Source organism: Ascidiella aspersa, chromosome 8, assembly GCF_963924565.1.
Source record: "Ascidiella aspersa chromosome 8, kaAscAspe10.2, whole genome shotgun sequence".
NCBI lineage: Eukaryota > Metazoa > Chordata > Ascidiacea > Phlebobranchia > Ascidiidae > Ascidiella > Ascidiella aspersa.
Window position 1 is genome coordinate 21,251,675 of NC_139454.1, and position 19,526 is coordinate 21,271,200.

A 19,526-nucleotide genomic window follows, 5' to 3' on the forward strand; every position below is an offset into this window, starting at 1 on the left:
GTTTAACGCTGACTGGAAATAATGTTGTAACTACAATAGTTAAATAATGGGTGACAACACTCTATAGTATACTATAGTATTTAATTAAATTTCAGTTTTGCTCTTTTTTAACTTTTAAATTAAAACAGCTGGATACAGCTCGCCTATAGTATTTTTTATTATTTTTAGTTTTGTTTAAGATTAATGAACCGAGGCGAATTTCTATAAAATTCAAAAAATTATAATAATGGCAAAGACCATGAGTCGATACGTTGTATTCATTCATACAGCAAATGACGTAATATGACTGCAACAAAAAGTTATGAAATCATGTGGGCATATGTGAGGTTTTGAGTTTGTTGATCTAAGATGCGCTAAATTTAACTACATTTGACTGTCAATGATTAATTGTAAAAAAAAATCTTTAAGCTAGAAAACGTTGCGTTAGATGGGATATCACGACTGAAAGATAACTAGCCTACTACTGGGCATTTGACATAGACTCCGACTCCTATCGGATATTATCGAGCATCCTCTAATTCGAGAGTTTAAACCTGTTACAATTATTATGAGCTTTATCTCGAAAATCGTTCTTTAGGTAAAGTGATCATTTGCAAAACAAGCAAGGTGGATTTAGTCAGCTTTATATGTTGCACAAATAGTTGAGCATATTTTTATGTAAATCTAACTCAGTGCTACGCAACCGGTGTGCCGATAAACCATTGCGAAGTGTGCCGCCGTGTTTTTTATTGCGTTTTTTTACAAATGTGCATTTTAATAAATAGTAGAATTAACACAAAAATTGTAAACTATAAGGCATGCATTTTGATTGTAGGTTATTATCAAGTTACTATTTGAACCTATACTAGCCTAGAGTATGTTAAAGGTTAATGCCAGATAGTCATTATCTAATCTAAACGCTGCCAAGCGTTTAGCGCGTTTAAACTAAACACAGTGTTTTTCTTTAGGCCTATTTATAATTTTCCTCTGATGAAGTCTCTCTCAAACCACTAACGTTTAATAGTCACCTGCTGGAGAAATCTCTGCACGTTTTACAACGAAATTTGAGCAGAATATCTAAAACTTTGCAACAAAGTTTCGCAGAGGTGTATAAAAATAAATGTCCGATGTTTTTTTACATTTTGAAACATGCATGTTGATGTTACTAAACTATTGGCCCCACAATTGTTTTAAACCCTTAAAAGGGTTAGGTGCCTTCCAGTATCCCTACACTGGAAAGCCATTAAATGCAATTCTAAGTTTATTTTGGCATTTTTATTGTCGCTTAATTGTTTCGCAAATAATCTGGGCTGCTATTTCGAAACCTTCTTTGGCTGCTATTGCGAAATATTTAGGCGAAAAGAAAGAACAAATGTTAGGTATCGTTTTTAAAAAAAGCTATTTAGCAGCACTATACGTCTTCTGATCCGCCATTGTAGGAACAATTTTCTGTACTTCGTTGCATTAAGGTGTTTTACATATTTATAACTTATACATACTTTATACAAATTTAAAAAATTAGAAGCCAAAGGAATATTATACGTTATTAAATGTGTTGTGCCTTTGGGGCATATAACATTAAAACCCTCCGCTCGTTACCGACTGCCTTGAATATTTGAGCATGTGTATATATTGTCGATTGACAAATATTGTTGGTACGGTATGCTGCCAACTTTTATAAGCCTTGCTCTAATGGTGTGTGGCATAAAAATGGGTGCGGAGTTTTGCAGTTATAGGAAAAGCGGTTGAGTTGCAGTGTAGCCTATTTGTCTTCTCAAGGGGTTTATCATCAACCTTTTTTTTTAGCTGCACACCCTTTAGATTTATCATGCTGTACGGTGTACCCCTCGAGCAAAATGACTTTTGAAGATAAAGCTTTACTTATAAATATCCTACAAATTTTTTTTCGTCAAAAACAGCAAATGAACAAAATAAATTGGGTATAGGCCTATGGTTTTCTGAACGCGGTTTGGATATTGCTGTCGCTTGTGAGTATTGAATCGCGGTTTTGGTAAGCAATAGATTTTTGGCCATAGGCCTATAACTGACGTCAGTGTTGTAATGACTTAAGTCAAGGAATTGGACTTCAGTCACTGTATGACTTGACTAAAGTATTTTAGACAAAAGACTTGACTTTACTTAAGTTTTTTGGACCAGTGACTTGGGTTGAAATGAGGTGTTTCTTTAAGCTTTTTTTTTTATAAAATTCAATTGTTTGTCCTAAATTTTGCACATAAAACAATTTACCCTTTTATATGTTGCGTTTTTCTTACTTTTTAGTTTAGTTATTTCTCATAATCGGACGATTTAAAAACTTGAAAAAAGTTGACTTGCTCTAATCACAACTTGGACTTGACTTGGGCGACTGATGACTTGAACGGGGAATTGACTTGTTATTTATTTGAAACGGCTTTACTTGGCTGTAAATCGTTTTAAAATGACTTGCTTGCAAAACTGGCTCACGCCTGTTCAATTGACATTTAGTTCCTAAATACTGTTGTTTGATTTTGCAATTTCGCTTTTGCCTCTGATCTGGAATCGTACAGCTAATGTTTTATTTGTACTTGTTGGGCAGATCACATTGGCAAACAACTGTTGTTACATTGCGCTGTGATACGTGCGGCGTGTCAGTGCCCCGCAGGGAACTGTACCCTATCTTGTGTGGGTTTGCAGCTATTTCTCATGCATTGCAATGCTACGTCAGGCGATTTTCTCGTGAAATATTGTCACGAAAATGGTTTGTTTGAGTTTTGCATGCGACAATTACAGCAACGCGAAATCCTGTTTGTCCCCGCGGCAAAATGTTGCACTACAAAATAACGCCAAAGCTTCTTCAAGCTCGGTGCATTTTTGACTGCTCAAACAACACACCGCACATAAATAAAAGTTTATTGTTCTCCGTTGAAAGAGCGTCATTTAGAATGGCCCGTCGCCGCTAAGTACCGGTTGGTTAATTTAGGAGGCGAACCTTTCTATTGCGCAAGAGGCCTAACTTTGGACTTTGTTTAGTCGACCGCGCTTCAAACTTATATTTGAGTGTCAGTGTTGGTTAGGAATGACGTAGTTCATCTAAACAAGACATTTCGACAGAATTTTAGTGAAAGCGCTTATAAAGTGCACAGAGCTAGTTTGTAACTTGTCTTGGGCTCTTGGCGTCATACATGCCGGTCACTTTGCGCTTTTCCGCCCTCTTCTTATTCTCTTTAAATTAAACGACCGGCAAGTGGCTACCAATACAGTTCTATCGCTTGGAGGTTAGTTTGCAGCATTTGCAGCTCAATTTGTCGATGTGTGGCTGCAATTGAAAGCCAAAGCTACAAGATTTGCAAAGCACAATTAAGCCAAGGAAAATTAGAAAGGCAAACATACTGGGGAACACCAGGCTACAGCTACCGGTCAACTGGAGTCACTGTAAATAGTTTAATGAGCGAAACTCGGCTGAAATATTTGGGTTTAGTTTCCCAGGTGAGCTTGCTGACAACTAAAACGTGTTCTGCAAATGGCTTTCCACATAACTGGTTTACTCACTGTGTTACCTGTTGCAAACCTGCATTCTTTGATTTATATTTAGAACCTTTTGTTAACTGATGCAATTTGGTAAATATTTGAGTGTGCAAAAATCCAAGTCGCACAACTTTTGATTTTTATGGACTTTAATTTTGTAAGTTTTTCGCCACAGGTTAAAAGAATTTATGCTGCATCCCTGAGGCAATATTCATAAGTCAGCTAACCTTGAGTGAATTCCCTTAATTTTTTTTAAAAACTTCACTCTCTTTTTATTAAATGAATAAGAAACAAAATTTGCACTAAAAGAGTTGTTCCAATTTGACGTACAGTTTTGTATAACAGCAAAATATATTTTAATTAGTTTTGCTTTAAATATAAAGCACAAAATATGGTTTGGGTACATGTCATGTTGTGTTTTTCTTCCTGGCACAGTTTATACACCCTCAGGCACCGGCTAACTGATTAAATCTGTTTACCATTATGCTGCTAAACTCTGCAGCATGATTGAAAGCATAAAGCTTAATTTCTGTTATATTTAAAGCCTTTAATTTCCTTAATTTAAATTAATCGCTGTCTGTATTTTGCAAAAAAATGACTGGAAATTCACCTAAATTAACATCTTCAGAGGAATCAAGTGCAGGGGAAGATTACTCTCTTATTAGCAGTAATTCATTAGAAGATGAAGGAATTTGCTCAAGATGGATTAAATCAAAATCTATCAGACTTGCTTCAATGCTTACTCTTATACTTGTATATTTCCTTGCAGAGGTTATAGTAGGTATGATACCAGATTGTTTTTTAATTTTACTTTGTTATTATTGTTGTTGTTGTTCAATTTATTATTTTTTATGGCTTTGTGCATTGACTTTAATCTGTAAGCTAAATACTTAAATATATTAAGCTATAGGTGATGCTTAAATGGCAATTTAAATAATAGTTGTGTTTGATCCTATTTTCTTTATAATTTGTGTAGAAACTGCATAACTTGTTCAACGACCATTCCAATATTATCTGTAGGTCACATAACCAACAGTTTGACCTTGGTGGCTGATTCCTTCCACATGCTTTCTGACTGTCTCTCACTTATTGTTGCTCTTGTTGCGGTACGCATGAGCAAACGGGAAGCACATGAATCAATTACCCTGTGGCCATCCAAGACCAGATATTACAACACTTTTGGTTGGGTTCGATTTGAGGTGTGTATTTTGTTTATGTACCATACCTATATCAAAACAAAATATCTCGTGAAATGCTTCTTGCAAATTTTACCTGTTGAACTGCATTCTTAAGTAATTCCTGCAGTACAAGTTATAAGCAATGTTAAACTTGTAAACTTGATTTTTCACAGTTAACATACCCATTTAAAAACTCCTAAAACCAGTAATTAACTACAAAAATAATAAATTGCTCTTTAAATTGTCACAATGTGAACTTTTATTGGCCTAAATAGGCTTAGAAGCACCCTGTTTGGGAGTTACAATTGAACAGTAAAAAGTATGTGCATACAATCTATACACAGATAGTTGGGGCTCTTATAAACTCCACCTTTCTGCTTGCACTGTGTGTCTCAATTTTTATGGAAGCAGTGGAGAAGTTTTACTACCCAGAACTTGTGACAAATCCGGTTTTTGTGCTTATTGTGGGCGGAGGTGAGATTTAGTTTTATATTGTTTAATGTTGTGCTTTTAAGATGACGTGTATAGCAAGTGTTGCTTAGCAGTAAGTCTAGTTAAATATTCTGTATTTATGAAAGTATATTTTATTACTTTTGCTTTTGTACAATCACAAGCAAGTCGTGAAGATTTTTATTCGATTACTTGGTGAACACCTACGTTTTCCCACAATTGTGTTTTAATATAAAGAGAAATAGTTCACAGTGCCCATCGTTAAATATATAGTTCTTTCAATTTCCAAAATGTCGATTTCAACCATGTAGTTGTTCTGTCGAGTCTGTTCTGCTGTTATGATTTACAAAATACACGATGCTGGAGGCAACCCGTGTGTTTTGTGCTGTCACGGTGCCGGACACTTTCAAAATACAACAGCCCATTAAACAAAAGCCTTTAATCCACAAAAAGTGGTGCCCCTAGTGATCAACAGCAACAGTAAAAGTAGGCTGTGTTTAAGAACAATTTGCATTGATTGTTAGTTGAATTGATTATAGACGCTTGACTGGATAACCGTTTGTTGTTTTACGTGTCTTGTTTTTCTAAATTTTTACAAAAAAATCTTAAAAATGCATTTTATTTTTTGATTGACATAACAAAATAAGTGCGATTGATTAATAGCTAAAAATAGTAAAAAAGGTAGATATTTAACGCAGCTTTGTGAACCTTGGAAAAGTGAGCCTCGGGCGTTCAGTGAATAAAAGTGAGAGGACAAAGAAACTCGTTTGCACGAAATTTCGCAACAACATCGTGAAGTGTTCGAACTGCAAATCCCGAATCTGCAATGACAAGGCATTAAAAAAAGAATGTTCAATTTCCCATATAGCAGTGGTTCTACCTTCCACCGACAAAAAAACGTTACTGGATTCCACAAGTGAAATCTTCGAATGAAAAATCCTTAAGCTTAACTAACAAAAAATGTTATATGCTAGTGCACCCTGAAGACTGCTTTCCCGAGGGTCTCCGTTAAAATCCCTGGCATAAAGCAAGACCCGTGTGTTGTTTTGCGACGTTGAAAGGCCGTTATTTTTATTTGCCCTGACCGCTGGGCATTTTCACGCGTCATTTGCCATGACCTTTGGTTACTTAATTCACGCATAAGATTAACCATGACGCCATGTAGACAGCAACACTTGAAACCACGTAGTCAGTAGCACAGCAATTAATCATTGACGCGAGATCAAAATAACCTTTTTTGTTTTAACAAGGCAAAAGAACTTTTGTCCAGTGTAATAATCGATAATCGCGCTTCGCACCAACATTTATACATGGACAGGTTATTATTGTTACGTAGCAAATTTTACTCGCCCGGCTCTACAATGTCATTAATATCCTTAACGATGTCGAATAACCGGTAACGCATTGCACGCAACTTTAAGAATGTTCAGTCTTGCAAAGGCGGTCTGTTAAATCGTTCCAACTCTGCATTTGATTTGCAACATTACACGGAGATATTGCCAAACTTCGCGTCGTATGGTTTATGCTGCCGCCGGCGACCAAGTACACTTGGAACATGGAACGGTTTAGCCTAAGCGCATATGCAATGCCTATCGATTCAGTTGTAACCATTTTTTGTTCAATGTCGCGTTCAAATTACTGAGATGCGGAGGACTCATTTACATGTTGCGACTGAAAACGTAAAATGTTTACACGTGCTAAACGCAAGGCACGCATTGGGAGAAATCGGGAGTTTAAGTGTGTCTTACTGCGATGTAGAACCTCCAAAGTCATACGAACAGATAACATAAAGAGAGATAAACATTCTCTTGGTTGACGTAGCACAAACGGGGTATATAACTCTTTATATTACTAAATTAACAGAACACAATTCCCTACAACTGTTTGCTTCGAACATTTTTATTTTGTGGACTTTTGCTTTCGAATTTCTGATTAGAAACAATTTATAGGATTGCAGGCTGAGGTTCTTCAATTAGCTAGAGATGACTGGGGGTGGACTGACCCCACTTTGTGCGGTCACAAAACACGCAGCCAGTAGGTTGTAACCACCCTATCTCTGTTTAAGCTCACGTATAAATTGCGGAAATGACTGGCAGACTATTTTACGTACCGTAAACAAACAATTAGGATAGTCAAACGTGCTGAACGAATACTGCGGAATATTATGACACAGCAGACGCCAAATTATTGCTGCGAAGCTCTTTAGGGAAAAAAAGTTTTAACAGTCTTGATAACAAATCTCTTCATGGCAAACATATTCTATGCTACAGTGATCCCATTTTTCCAGCAATTAAATAAACGCATGGGCTTGCCATTTAGCAAGTTCAAAATTTATTGTCGTTTGATCATGACTCGAAATGTCCATACATCAGGATTGCATCCTAAACATTTAAAACCCTAATGATATTTAAAATTAAACTATTAAATTGATTCAATGTGGGATACTGTCAATTATTGTTGTAAACAAGTCATTTGTAATATAATTCCGCGGCAAGTGGAGAATTCAAGTCCCAGTCCAATATATCAGTTTCCAAAGTTATATTCTAGTTTATAAGCCATTATTAGAGCAAGTTAACTCCAAGTTCAAGTCTTTTACATGAAAATATATCGTTCAACTATTAAAAATGGGCAAACTCGCCCCATTATGACAAATAACCCAACTAAAAAATAAGAAGAGATACATATATATATATATAGCAAGCAGCTGAATTAAATGTCAAGCAGAGAGAAATAACTGAATTTTACACAAATGTTTCATGTAAACGTTTAATTTTAACCAGAGTCTTTTGACTGAAAGACATAAGTTCAGCTTAATTGATTTGTCAACAAATACTAAAGTCAAGTCATTTGAAAACCAGTGACTTCGGTGTCCTTCACTCAAGTCATTTGTTTGAGTTTTTACGACATTGCTAACCAATTTCTTGTCAAACATTTCTTTTTCGTAGGCGGATTAATCATAAACATCATCGGACTGGTGCTTTTCGGGTCCCATGCTCACGCTGGACATGATCATTGTCACGGCCACATGCATGGAAAAGGTCACTCACATGATCACAAGCATTCCATGAAAGGAAACAACAATGGAACCGTGGCACACGTTGATGTGGAGTCTGCTATGTTAAATGGACAAGTCACTACGAAAGTGGTACGACGCATCCAGTTACTCACAAAAGAACTGAACGCGTTTTGTTTGCGCAACCTGCCAAGCGTTGTTTATGACCAATGGATAACCAGCTGTAGTTTGCTGGTTGATCATATGTGGTACCGTAATCTCGTAAATGTTTCAGAACGACATAGAAGTATCCAAATCTTGTAGCGCACCACACGCAATTAACAACAAATTCTGTTAAATTTGATAAAATTGGGGCAAAAACGTTTGATTGGAGGACAATAGCTCATTATTAAAAGCTTTGCGCGTCCTGTTTTCATTATGTATTGATTATAGCCAAGTATTTTGCGAACCAACCTATGCTTTTATTTTTAGGTCAAACCTGAAACGTCTTTGGAAGGCCAAATGAACATGAGGGCTGTTTTTCTCCACGTTTTGGGAGATGCTCTTGGTTCAGTCATCGTTATGATTAGTGCCACCACAATTTACTTTGTGCCAGTAAGCTTGTCTTCTTTCATACTTCAATGTTACAGACAACAATATATTTAATTTGACATTAACGCCAATCCAGCGATTGATTTACGACTGAATGGTTTCTTCAGTTCTTAAAAATGTTTAATGACTGATCCGGCTTCGTCGTATCAGAAACTTATCAAGAGCTGGTAAGGTGTCTCTAATGACGAGTTGCAGACTTGATACTGGATATAAAACTCGAGGTTTAAAAAAACGAGTAAAACACGACATAAAACTGTGTACAATGTGTCACTGAATATAAGCATCGTTGAACAAATTCGTAAAATTGCATCAATGCGTTTTAAATACAGTTCCCGTAAAATACGTAATACGATTAACTAGTTATATATTGATACACTCGGTTACTTCTGTATAAAAGTGTTGGCAAACATCGTTACAAAAACCCGCCTCAAGTTCCTAATCAAACAGTTTTCAAAGTACTCAACTGTTTGTTTTCTTAAGGTCGTCTATTTCTTCAACTCATTTAATCTGTAGCCTGTTTCTCACTCGGGGCACCATTTGCGACTCTCAATATGATTTGAATTATTTCTTCACTTTTGTGATATATTTTGAGAATGATCCATAATACGAATAAATAAAAGATTTATTGAAATAAAAATCTTAGAAAAGAACACTACAATATAAGTCAAAAAATAGATTTCAATATTTAATCATTCTACCAAACAAATTCATCTTTTATATCTATTTTTAAAACTGACACACTCTCGCAAATTTAAATATTACTTGAACCCCAAAATTAGAGATAATTAAAATATCACTGGCCCTCAAATTTGACATAAGCTGTAGCCTAATACGAGCCCTTGGAGGTGTATTTGTGTTTACCATGTGCCGACTGTCTTATGCTGTCCAAGAAATGTCTTGCTAGAGAAAGTAAAGACAAGATTTATCCTTAGCAGCTACTTTTGCAATCTTCTCCCGAATAGTGTGCGACACACACAATAAACAACTTTTTGTCAGCCTTGCTACCAACAGTAATGGTAAGCTGGACTGCATCACACGATTATCAGTTTGTAGGGTGTTGGAAGATGCACGTTAAACCAAAGAATTTTAAAACAAACAGCAACAAAGTCTAATCTGTTTCGGTGTATTTTTTTTCGCAGCACGATTGTATCGTGAACAACGTCACAACAGCGACCAACGAGAGTCTTCTCACCAGCGGGGAAGTCCCGCCCTGCGAGGAGGACAGCCTTAACATCGAGAACAGATGGATCCTTTACTTGGACCCGGTTATGAGCCTTATCCTCGTGTTCATCATGATCTCCACCACGGTGCCGCTCTTCAAGCAGTCGAGCCTTATCCTGCTCCAAACCGTACCCAACCACATCGAGCTGGAAGCCATACAGAAAAGGTGAACGCCGGACAGAAATGGGGAGCCTTTGTGGAGCCGGAGCTGGAGTCTTTTTTTATATTTGTAGTGCTGGAGCTATTTATTTTTGTGGAGCAGATTTTAGATTTGACGAGCTGAAGCTATAAAATTTAAATCTCTTATACCTCGAAATAATTTTGAATTGCTCAAATGAACACTACTAAACAGTTTAGTGTTGCAAATGTAACTTAATTTAGCCTGTGCTAAAGAAACAACATTTTTGTTCAGCACTGTGCAAAGTTTATCTGCAAAATAGAATTTGAAGAAATGTAAGTGGAAAAAGTGAAATGTTATTTGAATTTTTTGATGGTATATAAAAATCAGGTATCGGTAACGCTCCGAAAATGTGATATCTGTCGATCTCTGAAATATCTATATGTGGCTTAACGGGGCCGGTGTCAACTAACGGGCAAACGTATATCCAACATTTGTGGACAAAACGTGTGTCGGTTAATTTTCACCAGTTATATGATTGCATTCACCTAATATATTGGTTATAGATTGTTTTAAAATTGATCATGCCAAATATATTTGCTCTCTAATTGCAACAACGAGTAAGAAAAATATACTATACTATTTGCGTTAATATGACTCCTCTCATTAAACCTGATGGCCGTCAGCAATAATACTTGATATCGTTTGTCGTAAAAGCCTTTGCAATTTTGGCACAAAAAATATTACCGGGTACACTATGCACAGATCTATAATGGTGCTTGATAATGAATGGCGAAGCCAAAAGGATCGAGTAAATCGACATCATCTTGATTAAGATGTTTCGTTTAACTAAAAAATAATACAAGCTCGTATAAATTTCTTAATCAAGATGATGTCGATCTATTCGACCTTTTTGGTTTCTCAAAAATATTGCCAACTTTTGCGCGTGTCTCTGTGTGTATCAACTTGTCCTTCTCCCCTGCAGGATCGAGAAAATCGAGGGGGTGCAGGAAATCCAGGACTTCCATATTTGGCAGCTGACCGGCGAAAAGCTGGTGGCCACCGTCCATTTGCAGTGCAAGTGCTCAGAGACCTACATCCAGGCCGCAAAAAACGTAAACGGATGTTTATTGTATTTATTATTTTTGTCTGCTCTCTTTTAATTGGATTAGGCTGGCAAAGCTGTTATTCTTTATCTAATGCTTTATTTGGCCCACATTGTCACGTGGAAAATGGGAGTATACGGAGTTTTCAGAGCGTCTATCTTATAAATTAGGGGTTCTCAAACCGCAAAAGCAAAACCTGCTCGTATAACAAACTGGCATACAGGCAATCATGTGAGATTTGAACGCAAATTATCCATTTGAATCTGAGCCGGTGGTTTCATGGTATTTACCTATTTAGTCGTGTTGTAATCAGCATGTTTGTCGAGTTAGTACATTAAATTATATAAGGTAGGGTGCGAGTTTTTGGTTTTCTAATAGTATGCCGCGAATCAAATAGCTTTGAAAAACACTGGTAGCTTTGAAAGCATTCAAGATATTTTATTATTGTTTCATTTGCCAAAATAGCGCAATATAAAAATTTCAGGCGCCCTGTAGAGTAAAAGACTGTAGAGTAAACTTATTTGGTCTTCGAGTAAAACTTAATTTGGTCCATTTTCGATGTTTACATGTTAAATTTACAACCGCTTCAGGGCTCGGTATGCGTTATTCGCCTTAACAACATCGATCGGATGACGAAACATTCAGCAAGCTACAATTAGGAATTTGAGATCATTTGGCAATAGTATGTGTAACAAAACTGTTACGTCCACCATAAACTAGGTCATCGTAAACATTAGCCTGATAACACGCCTATAGGTGCCATTGGTTTGTGTAAAGCTCTTTGCATAATAATAATAACTTTGAATTGAACCAAAGAAACTTGAAAAATAACAAGGCTTGTTGGTAAAATTGCGTTATTTCAAACTCCTGCAAAGCACCTACAAATGTGTTTGCGTCTACATTTTCTAGCTGCATCACACGAATCGCATCACTCGCAAAAGACACGCTTCCGCTTTCATGACTCAAAATGTGATGCGTTATTTTGCGGGCAGTGTGAGTGTATAAGCCTATTTTTAACTTGCCTTGCTAAGTGGCCCACGTATTTCTGCAATATGTTAGCTGCATTAGACAGAGAACCGGGTAACTCATCTCGGGTTGTTGTTGTTTTTTTTGGGTGGTGGGGCGCCCTGCCTTTACGTTTCAATGTTCAGAATATTAAAAAAAGATTTTGACCAGTGGTGGGCAACCATTAGCCCGGTGCTGTTACGCGATAAGTTTGTTACCGGCCGCAGGTGTACTTGTGTCGGCCTGTGCTTGCTATTATATTAGTATTTTCTATGGCGTAACCTTAGTGTCCTATTAAATTATTTAGGCCTTGTTGCAGCAAAACAAGCTCAATGTTCTTAATGAATTAAAGTTGTATAATAAATTGCCAAGCTAAACACTTGTTGGTTTTTGAATCCCGCTCCGTGATAAAATTTCCATTTTAAACCGGTTCGCACTGCAAAAAAGGTTGTGGACTCCTGCTTTATAAAAAAAACTCTCGAATGCCAAGGTACGATAATTATAATTGACATGACACAGTTGTTTACTCGACGAGCGGTTATGGGTTATGAGGATTTGTCGAGCATTGAACGAATGATCGGCCACAATCTTCATATATCCTTCAATTTACGCAGCTAATACAACTGTGCGTCGACCAATACCTAAAATGAACAACATAAAAAGACAAACTAGTGGTTACAGTCATCATTATCGCAATTTGTTTTATCGTGTCGTTCCTCGCGTTTTTTCGTATATTTTATCCCTTTTTTTTGCCATAAGTTGTACCCTGAGCGTTGGAGGTCATTCACCCTAAAAAGGCGACTTGGATAGGTTGCCGAATGGTTGGAGAAAAAATATAATTTTCACAGGCGCTGTGTTGTTTAGTTAATGATAAAGATTTGCCACGCTTGGCGGAAACTAAGTTTGTCCATCGCTGACCAGCCAAAAAAACGCTGACCGTTGTTTGAGAACCACTGGTCTAAAAGGGAAAGGCGGTCAAGTGGTACGGCGAAATCGCTGTTTATCGAGCGTGATGTGACGCCTTTAACCAACAACACGTCTGTCGCCTGATAACAGTCCACATTTTGTAGGTGAAGCAAGAGCTACACGACGCTGGAATCCACTCATCCACAGTCCAGGCCGAGTATTACAGCTCGCCGGTGCAATAAGCCCTGCCTATAATAAAGACCTGCTGCAGCGCTAACAAGGTACGTCGTATAGTCGTTAGGGATACCAGGTAGTTCACGTTTTTTTCCGATACCCATTATTTCGGTCAAAAGTTTTGCCGTGCGATCCGATCTAACACCAAGTGATGTCATTGCCGCGTGAATTACCCGAATTTGTGAAACAAAAACGTGCAGATGTAATGTTTTCATGTTGCTCAGCCCAAATTAACGTTTAATGTAATCTACTTTTCACCGAACTGTTTTATCCAACAAGTATAGGGGTGCTCAAAGCAGAATACTGAATTCTTGGTTTGTATCCAATTCTGCTGTTTATTTCGGGGAATTGAAACCTATATAACTTAATGTTTTAACGCCGATGGTTGCGCCTAATTGTACAAACGCGAGTGGCAAGTTTGGATAAAGGCCTCTCGCTGTTGCGACACAATAATAGTGCTTGCTTTAAATGTAGCCTTGTAGTGCAAGTCAGCGTTTTTTTTGGCGACCAATTAATTCGCTTCTCGCGATACCTAATAATTAAGTGTCAATCAAGCGTTATTGGGCGAGCGACTAACGAGTATCGCCAGGTGTAGAGTTCGCAATTTCCTTAACTGCGTTAAGTTGCAACTTGCAAACGTAATATTTCCTCGTAAAACGTGCTGGCCTTGGACAAAATGCTCTGCAGGGTTACTTAAGGTCAACTTTAGGCTAAAATTCAGCGAGTTTATGCACAGTCTATAGGTCAAGTATTGGTTATGACAGTGTTTCTCAACCTATGGGTCGCGACCAAAATTGGGTCGCTGTTTGATTTGGTTGGGTCGCCGACCGCAGTAGTCACATGTTTAAACGAATTGAGATTGGTTCAAATCGAAATTTTTCACTTAAGGAAATTAAGGAAGCAATACAAATAATGTCTTATAATAATTGTTAAAATTTGAAATTATTTATGCTAATGCTAATGTCTATTTTTTATTCGCACAAAGAAAGTTATTTTTTGTTCGCTTACAGGAAAAAAACAATTGGGCCGCCAAATCTTAGTTGTCATACTTACGCTTAATATTTGGGTCGCCGCGAAAAAGGTTGAGAAGCACTGGGTTATGACAATAGTAACGTTGTTTTCTTTGCTTTCGGCCTACATTATTTAACTCATAACAGATCACATTAATCAAAAAAGTACAATTGACACACAACGATGTTTTAAAAAAACAGATACGCTGAAGAGTTAATTGTGTAGTGTTTCATTTCTACATTGGAAAAATATAATTTTTGTCATAACTTGGACAGTGGACATGTATTAAAGTTTACACAGCTGCTTCAAATGAGTGTTGTTAAGTATGCTAAACATTACAATATACACAAACACATGTTAGCCAATTGTTTGCGATTTATTTCTGTTAACTGTGATCCCTGCAGGGTGTATTGAAATTAATCCCACCCCTAACAAAGCGAGGTTAAATAATTTAAAAAATATACTAGGATTCGATGTTCTGGATTCGTTATTCTAGATTTGAAACCTAATGTTCTAGAATCCCCTGGGATTCTACTTTGAACTTCCCTGCCAACATATTTTCTTTGCAAGGTAAAGAATCGCAAAAAAGCATTAAGCATTGCGCTGAATCGGAAAGCATGACAGGCACAATTCAATTTTGTATTGTTTCGCCGCCGATACCACCCTAGCATATCGGAAGAGTAGCGATACTACCACTTGTCGTCGAATATCGGCACCAATCCGGAAATTTTTCGACAACCATAGACAGTTATTGTGTTTTGAATGTTGCTACCTGTTTCTGTTGGTAAATAATACTGATTGTTTACACCAAGATTAACACAATTTCAAATTGCTAATTTTCCTAACGTTACCAATGCCATTGCTTACGCTGTTACGCACATAAGTTTTAAATATACTTCTCTGGTGGCTGCAAAGCGAGCGGGCTTCTTGTATAATTGCCCCTCAGCCGAGTTCAATGCAAAACCGTCAGGGCCGGATTATGTTAAGTAAGCTTGTATAAGCTGGCAAGTAAGACCTCATCGACACAGTCTTGTATATCTGTTAATTTAAACATTTTTAGGTCATATATTTATATATAAAGAACAGTCTATCAAATGGCAGCTACACGTTTCGTGTTCGGCAGCTAACAAGTATGTTTTGATTAAGTTGGTGACCCATTTTTGTTTTTTAAATATTGAAAACTGAACGGATGTCTTATTGCATGTTTTTTTTAGGCGCACTCATAGTATGTTAGAAGGCGATGATTTGTTTATATCCCAATTTCAGCATTATGGAATGAACTATTGCACTAACACAGTGTTTGTTAAACGTCGTGGTCGTTCACAAAAAACGTCGTTGTCATTACGCAACATCAGTTTACATAGTTTGGTTTCCAAGGTTTAAGTAAACGTCTATAAAAGTTTGATCACCACTCTGAAGCGATCATGCAGAAGAATGGTTCAGATTCTCAGTAAACGTAGCTGACAGATTAGTGTTTTGCTGGCAACATAACCGAATTGATTAAGAATTTCCAAGCAGAGCCGCCTAAACTTTAGTAAATCGCGGCCGTTTTTGGGACCATGTCGTGCATGAAAGGAAATTGTTGGAAATCGGATAGCACTCCAGACTGTGGCGTGCGTAAACCCGTTTGCCCTGCCGCCTTAATTGTTTGGTTTTGTCCCAGAGGCGGTGTTGCTGACTTGTCTTTATTTAAGCGTTGTGCAAATACACACGGGTTGAAGAGCGGGCATTGCGCTATATGTCATGCCCGTCTTCCATCTGTGTCTTATGACGTTAAACCGCCACGCTGGCGAACAGCTAACCAATGTAACTCGTTGTTGCAGTCTTTCGACTTGTCGAGCCAGTTCGTTCCACGCTATAGTCACGTACGAAAGAAAGAAAAATCAGTTAAATCAGAGCATTTTTGCTTAATCGTGTTCGTTATTTCCATTTATAAGGCTGTTGTTTTGTCTATTTTTAGTTGGTGGAAAGTGTAAAGCGTTGTTAGATCCGAGTTTATGTTTTTAACAATGAACACACCCGTCAACTTTGAACATTCGAAGCCATAACTTTATTATCGCCGCCAGACAATTCCACTAAAATAAGGGTAGTTCAAATGACAGCTTGCCTAATCTCTACTACATTAGAACAAGTGAAAATACTTCGATAGTGCTCATATCTTATTACTTAAAAATTTGTCCATAATAAGCTGACTGGCAATCGACGATTTTTGGCCCTTTGAAATGACTTTGTTAAGTGCAGCCATAAAGGTAAATAATTCATGGTACCATAGTCACAATTAGGTATTTCCTATAATATCTTAGTGGAGCCAATACCCGATGACAATTGGGACTCCAGCCATAAGACCGAAACTAAAACGACATTAACGTCGGAATAAAACACAATTCGGTGTGAGGCCAAAATAGGACAAATACCTAATATTCGTAATAACGTATAAATCCCAACAAGACTTTTACATGTCGGAATAACACCTAAATGGCTAGTATAATATTTATACAACCTTTGTGATCGATGCTAGATAGTCTTTCGGTATACCCTTGTTAAACTTTCTTTCGGATACTAAAATGACCATGATTTGTGGTAAAAATCTAAATTTAAAAGTTGGATATTTTTTTAAACATTTTTCTACATTACAAACTTTACAAAGAAATACATAGGCTCGTTACATTACAAAGAATACATAGGTTCCTAATGCAAAGCAAGCAGATGTTGGCTATAATCTCCTGAAAAACACCATTTCACTTTTTTAACCATAGTGAAAAATCAAATCGGATCATAGTAGGTTTGCCCTAAATATCGGGTATTGTAATGAAAACTGACACCCCCAGTCACAATGTACGCTAAGCTGATATTCTTACCATCTTTCCAATCTAGGTGACTATTGACGACGAACAGAAATCCAGGTACTGCTTAAATCCGCGGGCTCCCCCTAGCGGAATCACATTCGACCGAATGGACCGGACTCTGAAAAAAGACTCGTGATGATGTTGCTGGTGAAAATCAAAGATAATGCCTCACTGTTAAGATATTGACATTTCTGTAGCGTGTAGTGCTTTTATTGCTTATAGTTTTAGTTTGAGATCGTTCCCGCAAATAATTTCTCAAAATACCTCCGGTTTCGGGATGCCATTTGGATCCCTAAAAATACAGTATACGTTGACTTTTCCAATTTTTCATCTATGTTTTTGCTTCTACCTGTTTTACTTTAACATGTTTGTGCTTCTACCTGATTGGTAAACTCAAGTTTGTAAACTCGATCTTGATTTTAAGACACCTCCGTGTGTATTCACACGTTAGCACAATTGAATATTTGAAACCTGACTTGATACAATAGGAGCTCTGACGATCGATGGCCATACGTATATTGCTTCGTTTACATTTTATGCAACCAAAAAAATAGCGAAGCTTCGAAATTCAATATAGCCTACTTCACATTTTCTTGAATCACAGCCAAAGCTTTTTAAAATATCGTGACATTTTTATTAAATTCGTCCACATGTTATTTCGTACTTTTCTTTTTTTCCTTTCAGTTATGCAGACTTTTAATGCTGTGCGGTTCATACGTCAAATCGTTTGTCGTTTTGCTTTCTCGTTTGCGCTTTCATATCAATTTAGGCTAAATATTAATGAATTGTCGTTATATGCAATCAATAAAATTAAGCAACGCGAATATAAAAACAAAACGTTTTACCATAGCTAATTTTTTTTAAAGTTTTAACTAACCCGAATGAACTGCTGTGCTGGTGTTTCAAAAGTTCTTTGAAATAAGCCAAATCTGGGACATGAATAGGGCGTGGTGGTTGTCACTGTAACTTTGTTATACCAGTTGGTCAAAATCTTTTTTTTTCACCTGTTGTTTTAACAAGTTATTAAACTAAATATAAGAGAAATTGAAGTCAACGAGTATATTTTCCTAAGAATTTTGTTAATTGCCTTATTCTTGTCGTTTAGTTCTAATTAAATAATCATGGCTTTGTAAAGGAATAACCCTAAATTTAACCGGATAACTATCTTATTAAAAAGGTTTGAAAGTATAATTTCGCAGAACCGGATTTTGACTTAAAATGCGCATGTTCTTCAACGAGGCATACCCGGTATTTCCACTTTTATAAATATTTTATTTGGTTAAGGCGGAAATTTAGGCGCCCAAATTAGGTTGAAGGTACCTGTTTTTAGAAAGTTCGCTTACACTACCGTGCTTCGTTTCTTTACATGTTATAATTACACAGCTGAAACATACATATACTACACAATGTGTATTCTGCTGATATACGGACTGTTGATCCCTTCGATTGATGAATGTACGAACATCATGCAGCACACTATGGTGCTGCACAGCTCAGTTGGTAGAGCGACGATCCCAGTATGACAGGAGGTCGGGAGTACGAACCTTACCGCAGGCTAGTTGTTTTTTAGCCTGTCCTTTCTTGCACTACAATCCTGATTAGGTTGACTGATTTCAGTAAGCCTCTCGGTAAGCAGCAAGTGTTGTGTGTTATTTTTAGGATTTTTTTGCTTTGTCAAGCCATTGGAAAACAAACGTTACAACCTTTCTACCCTTTCTTTTTGGAGTACCCCCCTTCTCTTGGCACATACTAAAAAGTCCCCAGATACTTAAGCCTATCAGAGGTATAGTATATGCTGGTGGTGGCATATTTTTTAGGAAAAACGTTCTTCGTGTTTAATTGTCCTTTTTCGTGACACTATATTTTGTAATATGAGTATTAAGTAGAACTAGCTTTCAATGAAAATTATAATGAATAAGACAGCGAGTGTTTTCAGCGAGTGTTAAGGTTCGTTTTTTTTATATTTCCGTACTAGATTTTTGTTAAACGTCGATGTAGTGGACACAGTGTCGGAAATTACATTTTATTTTTAGTTTATGTTTTTTTAAATACGTGATCTGTAAACACTATCTCTGAATTTGTTGAGAAGCCCAAATCGACTTAGCCTACACCATCAGGGCTGTGGAGTCGGTTAAAAATAACCCGAGTCCGACTCCGGTCAAATGTGCGATTTTGTCGAGTCTCGAGTCCGGCCCGGACTCTACAGCCTGTATTTCACCAATTTACCTAACTAAAACAACGCGGATATTCAGCAATCCACCAATAGGGGCGTCGTATAATTCATTCACTCACAATACATGGTTAAAAAATATTCCGCAATATAATACTCCACCTTTACAATTTCCAGTTGGCGGCCATGTCAGT

The 19,526-nt window shown here is 37.1% G+C and overlaps 1 protein-coding gene across 1 annotated transcript; it reads left to right on the plus strand.

Annotated features, from left to right (window-relative positions):
- The first annotated feature begins 3,948 nt into the window (after positions 1–3,948).
- LOC146136831 (proton-coupled zinc antiporter SLC30A1-like) lies at positions 3,949–13,313 on the plus strand. Its single transcript, XM_083396264.1, has 8 exons — positions 3,949–4,264; positions 4,504–4,682; positions 5,006–5,135; positions 8,057–8,208; positions 8,596–8,718; positions 9,855–10,102; positions 11,040–11,169; positions 13,236–13,313. The coding sequence occupies exons 1-8, from the start codon at positions 4,078–4,080 to the stop codon at positions 13,311–13,313; spliced, it is 1,227 nt and encodes a 408-aa protein (XP_083252390.1). The 5' UTR covers positions 3,949–4,077.
- The last annotated feature ends 6,213 nt before the right edge of the window (positions 13,314–19,526 follow it).